This window comes from Haplochromis burtoni, unplaced genomic scaffold (genome assembly GCF_018398535.1).
Source record: "Haplochromis burtoni strain Fernald_Lab_line unplaced genomic scaffold, NCSU_Asbu1 Contig_6, whole genome shotgun sequence".
Classification (NCBI taxonomy): Eukaryota; Metazoa; Chordata; class Actinopteri; order Cichliformes; family Cichlidae; genus Haplochromis; species Haplochromis burtoni.
This window is the reverse complement of record NW_024582367.1, coordinates 1,732,577-1,749,183: the sequence shown is the minus strand read 5'-3', so window position 1 is coordinate 1,749,183 and position 16,607 is coordinate 1,732,577. Positions and strand designations below refer to the sequence as shown.

At 39.9% G+C, this 16,607-nt stretch overlaps 1 protein-coding gene and 1 long non-coding RNA gene across 3 annotated transcripts; one reads left to right on the top strand and one right to left on the bottom strand.

Annotated features, from left to right (window-relative positions):
* The first annotated feature begins 150 nt into the window (after positions 1-150).
* LOC121814966 lies at positions 151-9,981 on the top strand. 2 transcript variants are annotated; one of them, XR_006054691.1, is made up of 4 exons: positions 151-644; positions 1,561-1,866; positions 3,522-9,776; positions 9,866-9,981. It is a non-coding gene; the product is annotated as an uncharacterized LOC121814966 (long non-coding RNA). The 2 variants fall into 2 exon arrangements; XR_006054692.1 differs by having other exon boundaries at positions 3,522-9,584; positions 9,866-9,978.
* tap2t (transporter associated with antigen processing, subunit type t, teleost specific) lies at positions 821-12,102 on the bottom strand. Its single transcript, XM_005913736.2, has 12 exons — positions 11,791-12,102; positions 9,023-9,572; positions 7,887-8,001; positions 7,647-7,777; positions 7,191-7,396; positions 6,838-7,035; positions 6,485-6,613; positions 6,229-6,408; positions 5,927-6,100; positions 5,221-5,380; positions 4,068-4,204; positions 821-1,794 (listed from the first exon to the last, which is right to left on the bottom strand). The coding sequence occupies exons 1-12, from the start codon at positions 11,866-11,868 to the stop codon at positions 1,597-1,599; spliced, it is 2,256 nt and encodes a 751-aa protein (XP_005913798.1). The 5' UTR covers positions 11,869-12,102; the 3' UTR covers positions 821-1,596.
* Between the last annotated feature and the right edge of the window lie 4,505 nt (positions 12,103-16,607).

Below are 16,607 nucleotides of genomic sequence, written 5' to 3'. Positions count from 1 at the left end.
CCATTAAATTGTGTTACATAGTATGAACTAGTGTTAATGTTTTCTACACAGAGGAACTATTCAAAGCTTTAGAATTTTTTTTTGAAGACCTAAGATTTTTTCGGCGTTTACAAATACCGAGAACCAGGAGGGGTTCTCGGCATTTGTAAACGCCGAAAAAATGATAAAGGAGGGGTTCGGCAAAACAGGAAACGTGAAAGTCTTCCCATGAACATAAAAACAAGAAAGCAGATGTAAAAGCCTGCCAAGAACATGCGGAAGTGAAGCCAAAATGGGCTTATCTGCACAAGAATAGAAACATATTTGCAAGTCAAAAATGTGGAAATATCCTTTCATAGCCCTGGAGAGAATTTGGATGAAAACACTTGTTGTTTTTAAATTAATCTGTTTATTTTATACTTGTTTTTCAGTGTTTGAACCTCGTTCTGTTCAGCCAGGTTTTTTGGTATCTTATTCCACTTATTTGGTCTCTACAGCTTTGTTTTCTTTCCATCTTCCAGTAAAAGTTTGCAGGCAAAAATCAGCTTGTCAGTGATCATCCATGGATAGAAAAAGAGGGAGCAGCAGGAGGAGATATTAACATTTAAGTGGACTCCTGCCATAACAGTCCCAGGGATTTGTGTCTCCTCTGCACTGTGGAGCTCGTAAGGAACAAAATCCAGTTTTTGATTTATATAAAAACACATCCTCTAAGTTACCCTTCAGTATACATGAGGTTTCAACATTAAATGAAGCTGACCTCCAATGAGGAAGTCTTAATAAGGAAGAGAAACGACCGAAGTAAAAAACTGGAACGGATCAGGACTCAAAGATTTCCATCAATTTTTCTTCAAAAGCAATTTTAATAAGTATAGTTTAAAAAAGTACATCAGTGAACAAAATCCACTAAAAATAATATTTCTGGAGTTTCAGGAAAAGACACCATGATTCACGGTGGAAACCACAGGTGATGATAACTCTGACAGGAGGAGTGACGAATGTCAGTGACAAAGTCTCACCTTAACAGGAGCTTCTGTTAGAGCGAGGGCTTCTTTAAGGAGTTTAACACGTGATTCACAGCAAAGCTTTAACACATGGAGCACAAAAGGCAGTGAGAAAAACAGTCCTTGACATTCAGAGCACACCAACACTGAAGCCCTCCATCATTTTAAAGCAAATAAAGAGACAACAGAATCAGAAAACACTTCATTTTAGAGGACGACCTCTAAATCTGAGTCACTTTATGTCATGACCGTTCTGCTGCCATGTGGAGTATTCATATTTATTTGCATTGTTTACTGGCAGGAAACCCCACATTTTTCCTCTAATACTGCCAATAAATTGCATATATGAACTATACTCTCAAAATGTAGTTACCCATGGTAGCTAAAGGTCATGATTATAATATTCTCTCCACTTCAAACGTTTCCTCCCAGATAAATAAACGAGGATGGACGAGTTGAGCTCCTCTGACCGACCAAACATTGCAGTAACACTTCTGCCGTTTGAAGTTTTCTGATGATGAACAGTTCATTTCTCATGATACAAACAGGTAAACAACATCACTTCTTCTTTGTCTAGAAACGAAAGTATTTGTGCGACGAAAGCACGAGCGGGTCATTGGCTGTCCTGAGAGAACAGCTCCTCCTTCAGACGATAGTAACGCCCTTTTTTGGCCATCAGCTCACTGTGCGTCCCCTCCTCTACGACCTCGCCGTTCTCCAAGAAGATGATGTGATCGGCCTGCTCCACAGTCTTCAGCTGATGAGCCACGACCAGCACCGTCCGGCCACGAGCAAAAATCTCCTTCAGCACCTGAACACAGAAATATGAGGCCACTTCACAAACACAATTCTTTTGTGGACCTCTTCCCCTCTTTGGCTGGAGGTAGTGGTTGTGTTTATTATCAGTTTATCAGCTAAATACTTTCTGGATTAACTGGTTAGTCTTAAAAAAAAATCAACTTTACAATAATACTAAACTCATAAAACCCTAAAAATTCCAAAAAGCTTTAGGTTTCCCTTCGACCTGCCTCTGATTCAGGTGTGCAGAGATATCTTTGGGCTATTGTTTTCCATGTCAAGACTGGGGGTGTTGCTGCTTTAAGCTTCTGTATTATTTCTATTCTAATTTATAGTTACAAGTTTAGCCCCTTCATCTGATTGGTTGCCACTCATAAACAGATGGGTGGGGCTTCTGCACTCACAGCCAGAGCTATGTTCATTCAAGTTCCAGCAACAGGCCCATAAAATTAGAAAACTGTCTTATAGTGTATTGAGTTCCTGTTTCTCTTTATTCTTTATTTTTCTTTTTCAAGTTGCTTCCGTACGTTTTTTGGACGTTAACTACTCCCTCAGTTTTCAGCCAATTTTCTCCGTTCAAACTTTAAAAAATTCTGCTCTTTCTGGCTATGACTTTTGGTGCTCATAACTTCTATACTTTTTGAGATATTGAATTTTTTTTGCAATATTTTTTGCCCATTTCTGCCATATTATCAGTGGCCTCACTGATTTTCCTTGCCGGGTTGACCTGTGTTTTAGCTCAGTGAGTTGAGCATCCATTCTCAGACTGGGAGGCCCGGGTTCAAGTCCCGCTTATGGCAAAACTTCTTTCAGTTAACAGTTAAACTTTTTTTTAACTCTTTTCAGCACAATTTTCAGTTTTTTCACCACTTTTCAGCACAAATACCAGCTTTTTCAGCTGTTTTCAGCAAAAACCTCTTTTTAACAGAATTCTGCTCATTCACCTCTTTTCAGCAGAAATTCTGCTGACTGAACTCTTTTCAGCAAAATTTTCAGTTTTTTCTGCTGTTTTCAGAAAAAACTCTTTTGAGCAGAATTTCTGCTGATTGAACTCTTTTCAGTGCAACGTTTTGCTTCTTTACCTCTTTTCAGCAGAAATTCTGCTGATTCACCTCTTTTCTGCAAAATTTTCAGCCTTTTCACCTCTTATTATCACAAATCTCAGCTGTTTTCAGAAAAAACCTCTTTTGAGCAGAAATTCTGCTGATTGAAATCTTTGCAGAAGAAATTCTGCTGATTGAACTCTTTTCAGCAAAATATTCAGAGTTTTCACCTCTTTTCTGCCCAAATTCTGCTTATTCACCTCTTCTGAAACATTTTCAGCCTTTCCACCTCTTATCAGCACAATTCTCAGCAGCTTCTGCTCATTTCAGTACAATTGTCAGTCTCTCCACCTCTTCTTTGTGAGAATGACTTTGGCTCAGTGAGCTAAATAGCAGCCCTTAGACCAGGAGGGCCAGGTTCAAATCCTGCTCAGGGCAGGGTTTTTTTTCTCAACTTTTTCAGCTTTTTTCGGCATACATCTTCAGCGTTAAGGCATCCACACAGCATTTTCGCAGGAAATGCAAATTTTTCTAGTTTTAAATGTGGCTCACTCATCGAGAAGATGAGCGAGCCACAGGTCAGGAGAGATGCTTTGAGCACAGCCCTGAGTTTATGTTTAGATCACTTCCTGTAACCCCTATTTTGACCACGTGCACTATGAGCTCTGTCATTTCTTAACAAACCTCACACCTACAGAGCAAACACCAACTGATACGACTCTGGAGTGAAGGACGCGAGCTGACAAGTTTCCAAACCTGAAGGCGGTGGATCGGGTGATGAGCGGGACCAGGGTGAGACTGTCCTGAGTCATCTGGGGTGAACATACTCACATCAGGTGTGGGCCACTGTGTGGATTAATGGATTTGCAACCCCGTGACTTTGTCCCCTTCCAAAACAAAATAACTTTGAAGGATCTGCATTTTGACACATACTAGAGGTACAAGTTCAGGTGCACTTCATCAAAGAGATTAAAAATCATGATGGAAGCGGTCCAGACTCGCCTGAGAGGAACAGGAGACCAGCCAAATCTAAATCAGGAGAGGTTTGCTTTTTCTTTTTGTGTTATTGGCCCACTGCCCAAACTTTCTCATCGCCAGATGTGTAAGAGCAGCTGCTTGACTCACACCCACACACAGAGAAAACCCATTCACGCTTCTTGCATGCAGGATTTCCTTGTTTGGTCACCGTGAGGAAAGCTGAGGGTCGTATGGAAGTTTCTGAGCTTTATTTTTATGTACGTACTGAATGCTGCGCCTCGACATCCAGTTTACTGGTTGCTTCATCCAGAATGATGACCTGCGGGTCTCGAACCAGAGCTCTGATCACGGCGATGCACTGCTTCTGTCCTCCTGCAAGACGACCCCCACCTTCTCCTACATCTGAGAGGACAAATAACACAGACCAAGGTTAGAGTGGAAAACATGCACCTGCTTCAGGTTTTTCCATCACAACTTTACAGTTAATCATTACTGAAACATAGCTCGTGGTTTACCTGGCTACCAGCTTCCAGCTGGATATTTTACAACTGTAAAATCTGACTTTCCTTACTTCACATCTGTCAGAAAAAGTTAATATTAACTTTCATAAACCTATCTGCAGCTCACCATGATCTATTTTAAACATGTGCCTCTGTACTTGATTATTTTGTCAACTGACTTGAGCATTTTCTCCTTGTTAGATCACCTCTGTAGCTATCATATATTTTTATTTCCTGATGTAATGAAAAGAAAAAACACCCACAAGGGGCTTATAAGAGAAATATCTCACTGCAATATGCAGTATGAGTAGATAGAGAAGTAATGTAAAGAAAGGCAATCAAGCAAAAGTAAACAACATGAATCAGAATTTTTCCATGTTGTAGGTATGTACTCATTAATAACACTCTTCAAATTTCAGTGATTATTTTCACCGCTGTGGGCAAAGTTAATATGCAGAAGCGTGCTGGTCTTTCAGGGGTGGGATTTCGTTTTCCCAAGGGGTCACATGATAAACTGGGACTGCTGTGGACCAATAAGCTGAACTCAGTTCGTCTCAATGTTAATTTTATCTCTTTAAAAGCTACTGTTATTACTTTTCTGCTCTACTCCACATTCCTGGAAACTGAGGACATTTCTCTTCAAAATAAAAGTTGTGCATTAATGACACATTTCAAAAGGAGCAACAGACAATTATGTCATATAGAAAAGGCAAGCAACCTGCTCGAGGTTCACAGTGCCAGCGGTTACCAGGGGCTCACTGACAGCTCTTTAGGCTTTTGATTAGCTTTAGCAACAACTCAGAACTGGTCAGGTAATGCTCATTTTTCCACTGTAACCAGTGGTTGGCAGGCAGTTGCCAAGTGGTCTCTAGACCCGTGTGATTGAGGTGAGGCACAATACCACAGATGGCTCTGTACCTGTGTTGTACTCGTTCTCCATTTCAGAGATGAAGTCGTGTGCGTTGACATTATTTGCAGTTTCTTTCACCTTCTCGATGCCGCAATCCTGCAGGCCGTATTCAATGTTGTATCTCAGGGAACCAGAGAACAGCACGGGATTCTGGGAAACCAGGGTTACCTGGACGAAGAAAGGATTAATGTGGTTTCACCATTTAAACAATTAAAGCAAATAAGCTGACGCGTCTCACAAGAACAAAACCTGAGAGTCAAAGTTTTGTTGGGGTACATGTGGAAACAAGGAGGTTCACTGTCCACGTGCTATTTTAAGATCTAGACCTACTAGTAAATCAAATACACTTACACCCTCGTCCCCAGAACTGGTCCAGCAGCTCCAGTCAAACAAAAATCTTCCAGCCTCAAAACTCTGAAGAGTGTTTGAGCTGAAGTCAAGACTAGACACGGCAGCTTTCCAAGCAAGAAAAGCCTTTACAGAAACCCTCTGACGACCTCTTTGTGTCATTCATTTGAGGAACCGAGGTCTGTGACTTGAAGCTGATGTTAGATTAGACCCACTGTTTTAAACATTAACTGCATCTATATCTAACATACGATTGCATGTTTGCATCAATTAAAGACACATTAAGTACTGAGATCATATGTACCAGGAGCATCCCTACATTATTTGATTTAGTACAATGGTTTAAACCGGCTGAGCCGTCTGTACCTTTTGATGGAAATATTTGTGTTTGTAAAGGTGGAGCGGCTTTCCATCCAGCAGGATCTCACCCTCCTGGGGCTCATACAGCCTCTTCAGGAGGCTGACACAGGTGGTCTTTCCACTGCCGGAGGGACCCACCAACGCCGTCATCTTCCCTGGCTGCAGCTCCATCGACACTGACTGGAGAGAAGACGTCAGTGCAGCATTTATAAATCTGTCCACCTCTCACAAATTAATGATTAACACCATTCCAACAGTGACACTGTAGGACGAACACAACCATCACTGTAACACTAGGAAACTGTTACCTTCAGGGCAAGTTTCTCTTGATATTTGAAGGTGACGTTTTGGAAAACAATTCTTCCCTGCAGATTGTCAGGAGCTAAATCTCCCTCCTCCTTACACTTGGGTGTCCTGTCCAGGTAGCTGAACACTTTGGAAATCACTCCAACTGTGGCCACCGTTTCACCATAGCAGTACAAAATCTCCTGCGACATAAATAACCCCTTGAGTATCAAAAACAGGCACTACATGTTAATAAATATCCAGAATGATTCGGCTTACCTTTAAATTGACTGACATGGGCTTCTGATACAAGAAGAAGGACACAAGACTGCCGATGCTGAGCTTTCCGGACGAGATGAGAGTGCGGGCCTGGAACAGCATCAGTATCTTTATCCCCAGAGACACCAGCTAAATAAAAAGAGTTTGGAGAGGAGGGTTACTTGCGAAGGAGCTAAAAAACAAACAAAGCAGGATCCATTATCATGTCAGCACATATTAAATACTGGGGAAATACTAAAATGCTTTAAGAAACCAGGGTACCGTTTCTTCTTGGTGCTTAAATATTAGCACATATGCAGTTAGAGCTGAGAATGAAACATGTTCCCTTGCTTGTAACATGACTGTCGCCTTACCCTCCGCACTAGGAGAAAGACTGAACTGTAGATTCCTGAACGTCTCTTGACTACGCGCATCTGCTTCAGAGCCTCCTGATATCTCCTGATTTCGTCTTTCTCGGCCTTGAAGCTGCGGACGGTTTGAATCCCGCTGACCGTCTGGGAAGCCAGGTCTGCATTCTGAGCTTGGCAGTCCTGAATCTGCTCTTTCAGCTCCTGTCAGACAACAAATCAGGATCAACAAATAAAGTCTTCATGACTCCCACTTTTAATATCCTTGATTCTTTCCAGCTGCAAACAAACATTTTTCTTCCTGTCATCAAAAAAAGATAAAGAAAAGTCTGGCTGTTTCTTCTTCCTTTTGCACCTACCTTATACAAGGTGCTGTATTTGTTTTGCACTACAGCTAAGAGTGGCATCTCTATGCAGGTGAGCACAGTGAGCTCCCAGGACAGGCGTAACATCACTACCAACATGAGGAAGGTTTTTACTGTGCTGCGAACCACGGCGTTAGCATTCAGCGCTACCGTGCGGCCCATCCTGTCCACGTCAGAGTGCAGGCGGGAGGAAAGACGACCTGGATGGTGAAACAGAGAAAAGGACAGAGTTCAGTAAGCGCTTAAATCTGCACAGCTTCAATGTTTGTTTTAGATTATGAGGCTTTTTAGACACTAGTTTGTCGGGCCAATTGCATTTTAAGTTGACGCTCCATTTACCGAGGGTTAAATCAGCGTTAATATTTTCATTAGGGGAACCTTTGGCATTGTTGACCCTGCAAATTCATGCAGTCCCTAAATATCTTAATAGACATGTCGTGCTCCTCTCACCGGGGTTGTTATCATCAAAGAACTGCACTTCCTGCTTCAGGAGGGTGTGAAACAGCAAATGCTTCAGCCTCTTGTTCAGTCTGGCCAAGGTGCACATAAATATACCACCTCTCATGCCAGAGAAGAGCGCGCTGTTAAGATGGAAAGACAAAAAAATCAGAGAGATGCCAAGTAAATAAATGTTCTTCCTACAAATATCTGAGAGACAAAGAAATGGTGGGAACAGTTTTGGTTCATCACCTTCCGAGAGAAATGAGAACCAGCTCTCCAAGCGCATAACCGAAGCCAGCTTCAAGTACTTTACCACTCAGCATATCAATGACCTTCCCCTGATACAACGGGATAAACGTATCACCTGTGAGGAAAGATGAATGACAGGTACAAAGGTAAACAGGGACAAAGTCAACAAATTTATTAAAAACTTATTTCGAAAGCAGTATTAAACCGTAGTGAGTATTTAAGGACATGTAGTGTGTGGTGGAAATCACATTTGTTACTGACTAGGTTACGAGTGCTGATGATAGACTGTATATAAAAGACAGACTGTGCATTTTTAAGCCAGACCCCTCTTTGTAGGGGTTTCTTAGCAGAAGTGACAAATGTTGGATGAGCAGGTGGAGTCAGTGTACAGGTGCCGGGACATGCTGCAGGCACGAAAAGTGCTGTCATGGTGAAATCATCTTGCCCAGCCTATTTTTTTAAAATGCCAAAACCTGCACGTGGACCTTATAAAACATGCTAATGTTGACATAACTCGTCTCTCGTATTGATTTGCCCTTTTGTGGACATAAACGAATGGTTCAAATCTGTGCTGGTCTTTGGAACAAATATTCCAACGTGGCTAATTCTGCCATCCCAGCACACAGACTCAGCAGCAGGAATCGATGGTTTTACTCTATCAGTGAACAATGATAGGAGAAAATCTGCTCTCACAGTCTAATTTTTACTTATATACTGTGTTTTAGAGAGGATTTGTAGACTCAAAGGTCTCTTCTCTTCCAGCTGATTAGAAAAAAACCTTAAACAGAGTAAAAGAGAAGTTTTGTTTACTTCTCTGAATGAAGTAACATGCAGGACCTTCCAGGTCTAACAGGATTTGGAATCCAGGAAGAAAAAGACAAATACATACATTCAAGGCCTCCTAACCTATAAACAAACTTCTGCAGCTTCTGTTTCCACTCTGATGCACACAGAACAGCAAGTCCGGTCTCTTAGAAATATTTTATGAGGGAGTGCTTGCTAACAAGCTTGCCCTCCACCCTCTGATCCTAACACGGCTACTTCTGCCTGCATGTTTCTGATCCATAAGTCTTACACTGTAATAAACACATGTGCTCTATCTAACACACTATAAAATGGGAATGTTTTATACTTACAGATGACTCCTAAGATGAGGAAACTGAACGCCGCGATCAGGTAGAGAGTGTCTGGTTTGAAATATTTTAATGTCCTCATAAGCAGCCCACTGGTATCCAGTTTGACGCTGTCCGTTTTTGTTTTTCCATTCCCACTGAGGCCCTTTTCCCAAATTAAACAGGCCAGAGATGAGGCCATCGGGCCCAAGAGGAGCATGCTGAGATTGGGAGATGGGCCCGAGTAAGGCTCAGATGGAGATGCTTTAAGGAAGCGTCCACTTTCAAACACGGGAGGAAGAAGGCAAAGGAGCGCCACCAACCTGTGGAGGACAGGCTGGGGCTTTCCATCAGTCAACACAGAGGTGAAAACATGGAGGAAAACCCATTTTACAGCTCCAAAGGCCCACACGCCTTCCAGTCCACCACAGCTGGAGCAGTCGAGCAGCAGCAGCCCGGTCCACATCGATGAACCCAGAACTGCATCGAAAACAAGGACGAAAAATCCCGAGGCTGCCACGTCCGTCATTTTACCCTCGGTTGGCGGTGAAAACGCAGGAGGCTCAATCGGATCCTACAACAGAAAGTATTACAGTCACTCAGAAAAGATATGTTAAAATCTAGATTTACTTTATCAGGAAAACAATTATATTTCCCAAACGTGTGTCTTTTTGTAAAATATTTAACTATTAATCCCAATCATCTCAATGACAGTGGAAACTGCCAGAGGGGGAAAATCAGGCAAACAGGAGTTAAGGTTCAGAGTTAACTATTGCAGGTGTGAGCAGCTCATAGTGGGAAGCTGATTCTTTTGAACTTCACTGTTCTGATTGGTTGATTTGAGTATCTTCTTTTTCTCTCTCCCAGGAAAATAGTTAAATCAGATTGAAAAGCTTCTACTTCAACCAAAAACCGTTCATACAGGAAGCAAACGGCCATTACCTTCAAGGTGAGCGACTAACAAGGAGTGCACAGGAAACCACTGACTGGCATATGACCTGGTAGTAAATACTACATGGAGCCCGGACTGTCCACTAGTGGCCAACCATCATCTGCAAAGCAATGCATGATGAGTTAATTGGTCCCTGTGTAAATGGTCCTTAACATTTTTCCTTCCACAAGAAGATGAAAATAGAAACGTAAACACTAAATAGACATTTTCTTTATTAATTTCTATCTGGTTTAGTTTAGTTTCATTTAGTTTCTAGTGTTTGCTTAATTTGTTTCATCTTCTTATTTACATTTTTTTAATTAATTATTGTAGTATGAAGGGTATTTGTCAGCACTGAAGCTGTTACAGTTAACTAAAACAAACTAAAAAATTGCAACTAGTAGTGAAAAAAAACCCATTTTAGTTAGTGGAATAAAAATACTAACTAGAATTTGGAAAACGAGAACTTTATGCATTTAAAAATGTAAATGTGATCACATTTCCAACAAGCAGCAGAAAGTTGGTGTGCAACTAGCTCATGTGCATGAGATGTTTACATGATATTTAGTGTTTCTAGCTCCTCTACAGTCTTTAGTACTCAGACCCTGCCAGTTATCAACTGCCTCCTCTGCTACTTCGATACAAGTGGCTGATGAGGACATATCTAATCTGTTAATCTTCATCACAAACATTTAAATAAAAAAGGAACCATTCTCCGCAAATGAAGTTTCCTATCAGTGGTCATGCATCGGTCTGTAAAGCCTGACACACACACAGAAGCTGGAAACTAGATCTCATAGGTGTACGTTTAAATTCACATCTCTCCATGTAATTCTGTTTTAAGATATTCTATCTCATTGGTACATAATTTGCGCAAGTTTAATGTGTGTATGTATGACTGTGTGTGTGCCTGAATTACTTTTGGTTAATTTAGGACCTTTTGCTACTGTGGCCCAACATTCATTTAAGTGGTTTTATAAGAACATAAATATCGATAGAAAATATCAGAGAAAATAAAAAGTAAAACTGAACTGAAACTAAACCTTTCCTATTCCAAAATGGAAGGATCAAATCTGGCAACAAAGTGAAACTAGCGTAAACTGAAACTAAAAATTTTAAATTAATAAAAAGGTAAAGTAATATGAAATTTTATACTGTAATAACACTAGTCAGGAGCCTAATTTTTCATGACTTCAGAGGAGAGATTACAGTACAAACACAGCGCTTTGTGAAGCATTTGGCTCACGATCATGAGGTCATCCTCAAGCCTCAAACATCTGGACCAAAACCTCACCTGAGACGGTGTAACAACAAACTGGACCAAACTATAAAAGGCTAAAAATAACCACATTTCCTCTCTATTTGTTATACTTTGTGTCGTTTTTTTGTTTCAGTTTTTGTTTATTTACACCCACTCTCGCAGTATTAGGGTTACTCTCAACAAATATATCCTTAATCACTGAATAAAATATGCAAAAAAGTAAAAATATAGGTCCTGCATTTTTAATTTAATCTACTCTTAAGTACCACAGAGACACATTTTGTGACTCCGGGGATAAAACGGTGCTGTTTTTCAAACTGTCTACATCACACTTATGGAAAATATGAGCGAAACGTTAACACTAATATCTGTTATAGTTATATTAACAAAGCCTTACAGCTATTTAATGCAACTGGAGCATAAAATATATCTGCAGCTGCTGGTTCTCATTGTAGCTTTCTTGAGATGGTAACTTCAGTAATAGGCCGTTTAGGTTACCTGCTCTCCTACCTGCCGTTTCACATTTACCTGTGTATACACCTGTGACGCATTAAAATGTATTTAAAATTGAGTTAATCGGGATTCATTTAGATTACCTACCGTATATCTTTCTCCTCCACAGAGCACAGCTAGCTTAAGTGTCTGCAGCACCCGCTTCACTTTTACTTTCACTTTCATTTAGCTGACACCTGCGCGGCTCAGACCACGTTAAAAAAAAGAGCGACATTACACAAAATATCAAACTCTGTCCTCATGTCTGTTCAACTATCGTTTTTGTACCACGAATGAACATTTGTGGGACAGCTGTGGAAAGTTTTACACTAAGAAAACGGCTCATTTCACACATTGGCCACAAGATGGCGGCAGTTTGCGTCGTTGTTTATGTTGCTGGAAACGACTTCCTCCCTTTCACAATAAAGGCACGGCGGTTTGTTTAATTGTCTGTGTAGGAAAGATTTACACCCTTTTGACAGTGTGACACTAATTTTGGCAAAAACTCTTAAAAAAATGTTTTTACATGAAAGTTAGGTTTTATATATTTCATATGACAGTTTACTGGTGAAAATTCCCATTTTTGCATTTTCTAAAAATAGTATAATACAGAAAAGCATAATAATAACATTACACATGATTCTTGTAGCATAACAGGGGACACTTGGATGTCATTTTCTTATCATATTGCCTGGCCTTTACAGCACAAGTCAGATCCCAGTTTTTTATATTAATTTAGACAGACAGACAGACAGACACCAGTGCAATTTTACCAGCATCAGCAGAGACCGATCAACCATTTTTTAACAGTTGATCATAAAATGTTGACACCAAACTTTTTGACCATGAAATTATTTTTTTTTTGGAATTTATTAATTCTTATAAGAAAATATAAAATCAGTGTCAACCCTTTCATACTATAAGAAAAACTAAACAGAGTATACAGGCTTATATTTGATAATAAAGCCTTGTATTACATCCATGTTGATATTTTTTGTTATTTTTGTTCTAGTTTTTAAACAAGCACTTCTGAAAACAAGTTTGAAGAGAACACATAATATAGTTTTACTTTCTTCTCAGCATGACATTTAATGATTCTTGCACATAGAGAGAGGACCAAGTTCAGCAGGTATCATATGCTGTGGAGCCCTATATTAAGGGTATTATAGTGTGTAAACACACAGTGTCACTGATTGGGCCAAAGTAAAAATGTCAGCAGAGAAACAGAGTTTCTCCCATTCTCCATTTTTATAATTTTATTAGGTATAAAATCAAATGGTCTTTTTTCCTAGTAAGATCAAACTTTGACTGTTTCCACTAATTTATTGGGCACTTACCAACAACTGCTGGGCTTCAGGAGATTAAATCCCTTTCAAACCTTTTTCAGTATACTTCAAATAAATACGCACCAATATTATGTGTACTAATAAAAAATAAGAAGAACATTAGTTCTCAGTCTGAAAGGCTGTGTTTTATTCTCCAATAACAGAGGCACGTAAAAATACATAAAATTTAAAAAAAATCCCAAGAGACATCTCTGATATTCAAACATTTATTTTCCAGAATCATAATATATAAATAAAGAATTTATAATAAAGTTATTTGAATTAAAGCAAGACAAGCATCTAAAAATTACTAATAAATCTTCTGTTGGTGCTTACATCTTTGTTTACTGCAATACAGTTTATACCTGAAAAGTGTATTATACTCTGTTATAATAGCTTGTACTTGTAGTGTGAGCTGTGATCAGCGCCTTTGAAATATTCCTTCGAAGAAATGTTTCAAATGTCTGACATGAAAAGCGAAACCATCTGCTTCTTTGTTTCTGAAAGCACGTGAAATTATCCGTGTGGGTCATTTTTACGAAACACGGCAGCTATGTAAAAAGGCACTGTTGCATTGAGGAATGAAAAGCAAGCACAAGAAAAGAAAAACATCATTAATTCACTGCTATTACAGTACATGTTAAATTGCTATATATGACTCTGAAGTGCAGGCAACAATTTTCTAGGTCCATGTTGAGTGAACCAAACAGCTCAGCAAGGTGGGAAGAAAATGTATGATTCTTCTTTAAAGAAGCCAAAAATAATAAAGTAATATATCGTTTACTACACCATGTTAAAATTCCCTCTGAGGTCTAAGCACCTCTAAACACAAAGCTCCTGTTTATTCCTGAAATGCAGAATCTGGGTCATTTCTCACCATCGATGATGACTTAGACCTCACAGGGCTATCAGTCTGCTTTCCTTTTCATCTTTATCATTCCTGAAACGAACCAACCACTAACAAGAATAAAAGCAACAATAAATTCATGCTACAAGTCTGATATAGCTCCACTGTTTCACAGTTCATTCATTGCCACGAGTATGTATTCATCCGCAGCTGAAAATAGACCCAAACAAATACGGTACTTACTCCCGCTAAAAAACAAACAAACAAACATTTCATTAAAAAGAGAAAAAAAAGTCAGCAGTGATTCGGCGCTTTCTACGAACAAAACCGGACTTGTAAAGTATAGTTGTGGTTTATTTTAAAAGATATAAATTTTGAGTTTCGCTCAGACCGCTCCTGGTAATTAGCTTTTAAACAAGCTGAACATAATCGGTATGGCTGTTCTCCAGGTTGGCAAAGCCGGCATGTGATGCTGCAGTAAGTAATCAGTTGTTATCAAACACGAGACTGAGTACGGGATGCACTGAACTTAAATTTAATAAGGCAGAGGCTTTAATATTGGGAACTGTGTGTTTATCAGTGTTTTTGTGCTGTACAGACATAAATCAGGTGAGCACTGACCAACAGGTGCGGCTTCTCAGGAGTTATTTTGGCGCATAGCCAACACCAACAAAGGTCTAACCTTAAAATGATTTAGATGAATGAAAGGCTGGAGTTACAGCAGGACACATGAACACCATGTCAGGCACTGCACATCATGTAAACTGAATAACTGCACATAAATTTCAAAAATTCTTAAACTTCACATGCTGTGGAAATATCCTGACTTCCTGCCTTTCCTGTGATACTTTCCAGTGAATAAGTGAAGGAGAATAGATGGAGTTTTTCAATACAGCTGAAATATAGCTAAAGTGGCAACTGATATAACAGTTGCGTGCTCAAACCAATAACGCATTAAACTGAGGTGTTGTTTAAATTTTCATCCATTCATTTATTTTCTTAATCACCTATCAAAGTACACCTTCTACAGGTCACCACAAACTCACATTCAGAGCTACAGCCTTTTTTTATTTAGCACCAGTCATGTTTAAAAGTATTCACACCCCTGAAATTATCTGCCTTAAACCATAAAAGTGTCACGACACTCTGCTGTGCAGCTTTCGCTTAGTTTCACTGACACGGAAGGGCATTAAAGCGTTTCACGCCCCTGTTTACTCTGGATTAGGTATCAGTGATAAAAATGTGTGAGCGACAGGTCTGACTGTGCTGTTCACATTGCCATTAAAGTACACGGTGTTCAGTAATCTGTGGGTACTTTACGAAAAAACATGAAGTCCAAATGTGAAAAGCTTTTCTATGATTGTTAACATCAATGTGTATAGTGCAGTCTGCTGGCTTAATCCTCAGGCTATAACAAATTGTTGGTTTTGGTCTTTTAAGATGTCTTTATAATGTTATAAGTACAAAATAAAAACAACCCTGATCCATTAAAGGGGACCTATTCTGCTCATTTCTGGCTCCATATTTTTATTCTTTTACTCACCCAGAGTAGCTTTGTATGATTCACAATTCAAAATAATCCTATTTATCTTAGTGGGCTTTTCTGCTGCCCCTCAGCTCATCCTCTGTCTCAAACCAGGTGTTTTAATTCCTCTCCTGGTAAGCCAACTTTCTACTGATTGGCTGGAAACTGAAGTGGGTGGGGCTTCTATGCTCAAAACCACAACTCTGTTCTTGAGACTACTTTCAGGCTATCCCCTCTAACATCATACATAAAGTAAAAATGGTGTTTCCCACAGAATAAAAATCTATTCTTGGTTTTGTTGAGAAAGAGGTGAAAGGACGCTGTCCTAAACTGATAAATAAATAATATCAATCACACTTTGAGATAGAAGTGGGCGATATAAACGATATAAATTTGGCCAATGATAGATGTAGGATGCAGCTGAGTTTTGGACCCAGATTACTCCGCGAAGCTCCTCACTACGGCAGCCGTAATGCTCTGACAATCCATCAAGCAGTGCGGCTTACCAAAGTTGTACTAAAACATTTTTAACAGATTTCTGCAGCCAAAATCGGTTCGAGGTCAGTAAGCACAACCAGAATTCATACATAAGGCACACTCTCGATTTTAAGTGCGCCTTATAGTGTGGAAAATACGTTATACAGAAGAAAAGAATATATTGTGATATATATCGTTACCGCACATGCTTCAAATTATATCGCGATATGAATTTTAGGCCATATTGCCCAGCCCTACTTTGAGACATTAAATACCGAGCCATCACCTGGCTCTCAAGAAAGTTCCTCATCCCACGGAGGAATGGTCTACAAAGAGGCGCCCACACAGAAAGCAGAGACTGAGAAATTGAGTGACGTCGAGCGACTTCTTGTGAAGTTTAACTTTGCGGTCAATGATTAAAGCAACTGCTGAGACAAGAGTGAGAATGCAGAATAGACTGATACGAGAGGTGATAGACGCAGTAGGTGGACAGAAGTGCTGAGCCACCTACACATTATACCTACAGGAGCTGCTAGATGCCGTGAAGCTCCTGGTGCACAGCTGTTGTGCTGATGTTAATGCCAGGGAGGTTTGGAGCTCGCAGTATATGCCTCAGCACCCAGCAACCCCATTCTGTAACTGTACGTGGTCACATGGCTGAGCTGCTGTGGTTCCTAAAGTTTTCCACTTTGCAATTATATCACCTAAACTTGATTGTGGAATAGTTAGGAAGGAATCTTGTTACAGGACA